The sequence below is a fragment of the Convolutriloba macropyga genome, chromosome 4 (assembly GCF_964194025.1).
Source record: "Convolutriloba macropyga chromosome 4, txConMacr16.3, whole genome shotgun sequence".
NCBI classification, from domain to species: Eukaryota; Metazoa; Xenacoelomorpha; order Acoela; family Convolutidae; genus Convolutriloba; species Convolutriloba macropyga.
This window is the reverse complement of record NC_134471.1, coordinates 3115477-3119068: the sequence shown is the minus strand read 5'-3', so window position 1 is coordinate 3119068 and position 3592 is coordinate 3115477. Positions and strand designations below refer to the sequence as shown.

The window sequence follows — 3592 nt, the reverse complement described above, 5'->3', positions numbered from 1 at the left end:
TCGTTTAGCGCGCGGCGAAAGAATGGTTAATTAGCGCCTAAATACGTTCGCTCTAATGCGGGATTAATTATCCGTTCATTTGTAACGGGTCTCGTAATACTACAACATGAACGCACGAAAGTCTGGTGAACGCACGAAAGTCTGGTGAACGCACGAAAGTCTGGACATGAACGCACGAAAGTCTGGCGAACGCACGAAAGTCTGGACATAGTTACTTTCCGTCTGGGACGGTCTGGACATACTTGCTTCCGTCCGGCACCTCAGCCTGGGAGGTGATCAAGTTTTTTAAGCGATTCAATATAAGATCTTGCATGTCTTGCTAAGCTGCATCAACTTTTATTCATATTATTGCTGCCTAATTATTTTTGAACTGTTACTTTTTTACATAATATATATTCATGATTTTTGATATTCATTCACAGTTATAGACGACACAAACTTGGAAAGACTATGTTGCAAACTATAGTTGCGAGCATGTTCAAAAATGCCTCTAGTTGTTCTGAAGCAATAATGTACACGCTGGAGGGAGTGAAAGTGGACAATTTCATCCAGGGGTTGTATCAAGTTAAGGAAGCATTCGCTGACAACGGCACCCGGTAGGACAACATTTGTTCATAATTTGACAATCGGTTCAAGAACCATCCAATGAAACCTGTGTCAAAATTAAACCCCCCCCCCCCCCCTGATTACCCCCTTGCTGATGTAAGAGTAGGGAGGTAATTGTCTATTGGGTGTAAAACGATGTAAGATTAGGTCCGCGACATTTGCAGATTAAGTACAAATCAAGTCCGCGACATTTGCAGATTAGGTGCAAATCAAGTCCGGGACATTTGCAGATTAGGTGCAAATCAAGTCCGCGACATTTGCGCAAACTGCCAACTCAATTCTTTGTTCCGTTCCACTTTAGTGGGGGAGGAACTATATACTCAAATGGGTTTTTTTGTTCAGTCAATTTCGGCCTGTCGATATATTCATCGCTGTTGTGAGTGGTATCGTTAGAAAGCCCGTGCAGCCTAGAAAATATAACTAAAAGATTTTTTGAATTTCGTTTTTTCAACCGAGTCATCGAGGTTTAAATTTTTGTAAACATTTGATTGTTTTTCGTTGTTATTATTCACATTTTCCGTATTTTTCGCGAGTTGAAATTTGGACGTTAAAATTGGTAGCAATAGTGTTGTTGGGTACCTCAATAAACATAAGAGTGCTGATGAACAGTTTGATCCAATTTCTTAACTAAAATTTTGCTAAATTTTTCAAAATTCAGGTTTTTTCATCCAAAAGGGCGCAAAATTTATTTTTTAAGTCCACTTTGTTGAAATTTGCCGGACTAACACACTTAAGAACTGCTGAACAATCACCGTTGAATCCAGAGAAGTCTAATTTTACTTGTGGGTCCTTTGAGTGTTCTTGAATTAAAATTTTGCCGATGATGCTAATTTAACTAGGTAATTATGCAAACGGCGTCATCTATTTTTAACATATAGAGTTTATTTGTCCATATAAACTATCCATATCCATAATACTCGGAGCAATTACGTGTTTCTGATGGGCAAACAGCAGAACCAAGCTAATGGTTGTTTCTTAAAGTCCGAAAAATTCCGATTGTTTGCTTTTTTCTACGATAATTACAGAAAAGAACAATTCAGATCAAAGCGTACTAATGGCAGGTCCAATTGGCCTCTTAAAAAGTTTCTGAGAAACTGTTCTCGTTTTTTAGTCGAAAGTTTATGACGGAAAGCTTATAACATTTTTATTATAAGATTTTTATGTCTACTTCTGAAGTTTAATATTGCATATAAAGCAGTCTGCTGATTTTTTTAATTCATAAGTTGTAAAGATAAAAAAACTACCATTTTTCAATTGAAGTGTACTTTTCTCGGTTTACGAATCAAAATGCCTGGAAAATGCTGTGAACTTTTTTTCATGACTAATAGTAATGCGTCCGTTACAATTATCCCACCTATTTCACTCAACCATTGTCAAATATCTTCCTCTGGGAAGCTGGCTTCTCCTTAGAGCAACTATCAAGCTAACTTTTAAATCAGACTCCTAATATGCCATTCATCGATGCTGCGTATCTGCTTCAGCATCAGCAAAATCAAAGTATAAAGTCTTTTAAATATGCAAAACTTAGGCACGAAAAAATTGTGTGACCCATGCAATGAGTTTTTGTCAACTCATAGACGCTATTTTGCTTGGCATGTGTGACGAAATCTTCACAACCTTTACTCGGGTACCTGGACGGCAAATTTTTGTTATCAAAGTTAACCCACTAAATAGAGTTTCTTAATCTTTTTAATGTTGATGTCTCAACACTGGTCATCTTATTAAAATACGGCTATGTCTAAAATTGGATGCAAAATGTTGAAATTCAGCCAATCACTTCAGGCTTTAATGAAAAAGACGTTTGCTGACAACGTTATTGAATTATGGCGAATTTTTAAAGCATAAATTGACAAGTGATTTGAGTTTCAGCGATTATGCTCAAAAAATCGGTCTGAAGTTGTCGCAAAACTTCAGTTTGCAATGTCATTGGATAAACGTCATCATCGGATTTTGAATGTTGAGTTTGCCAAAAGTTTTGGGTAGTTCTCTTGTCCCAGATTGAGGTCCCAGACGGAATGTGCCTATGTCCAGACCGTCCCAGACGGAAAGTGCCTATGTTCAGACCTTCGTGCGCTCATGATCAGACTTTCATGTTTGTTTTCTAGACTATGTAAATTTGAACGCACGACAACCCCGTCCTCCGTTCATCTGGGTCGGGACATATCAACTTTCCGTGTGGGACCTCAACCTGGGTAGGCGTCTGAACCCAGCGTAGTGGGCATATAACTCTATACATAGTAACGGGCTATAGAACAACAAACAATTAGAATTTTGGCTTCATAGAAAAACACTGGGGGGATAGAATAGATCCATGATTTTTGCAAAAGTTTATATCAAATAGGCTTTTCCGGTCTGCCAAAAATATCAGCATTTTTCTTTAAAAAATATTGTTATTCTAAAATTTGTATTTTAGGGTGGCATTTGAGAAAACTCACGAGTACCTTGAGAAGAACTCAAACTATGACGTCATTGTTACGGACTACTTGATTATTGGAGCCCATTTAGCAGCTGAGGTCCATAACATCCCAGTGGTTACCCACTATGTGGGACCCTTACTCATCACACTGGAATCTGATCCGGAATCATTCATGAGTTTGATTTACATTCCAGAAACTAGGCACCCATTTTCTTTTCCAACTAAAATCGAACTAAGTATGGATCTTTTTCCATTGTGCACTCGACCCAACCCCCTCCCCCCCCCCCCCTCCAGCTTAGTGGGTGCATATTCGTTAATATAAGTTACGTACATGACGTAAATATTTATGTTGCAACGGGGGGGGGGGGGAGTGGGGGGGGGGGGGGGGGGAGAGATGTGGGGGGAGTGAGGGGGAGAGAAGTGGGGGGAGTGAGGGGGAGAGAAGTGGGGGGGGGGGGGGGGGTTATTGATTGAAATTTGAAATTTGAAGATCCGAAAAAATATGTTTTAGTCTATATTGGGCTCGCCTGTTTAGTGCTCTGCTTATAAAAGGAAAATGGGTCGCTTTTT

At 39.3% G+C, this 3592-nt stretch overlaps 1 protein-coding gene across 1 annotated transcript in view; it reads left to right on the top strand.

The window, feature by feature from the left end:
- Positions 1–440: 440 nt before the first annotated feature.
- Positions 441–3592, top strand: part of LOC142338207 (UDP-glucuronosyltransferase 2B33-like) — a 21332-nt gene continuing 18180 nt past the window's right edge. Inside the window, exons 1-2 of the mRNA XM_075387853.1 lie at positions 441–596; positions 3020–3223. Coding sequence (XP_075243968.1) covers positions 451–596; positions 3020–3223 — 350 coding nt within the window. The 5' untranslated portion in view covers positions 441–450. The remainder of the gene's footprint in view (positions 597–3019; positions 3224–3592) is intronic.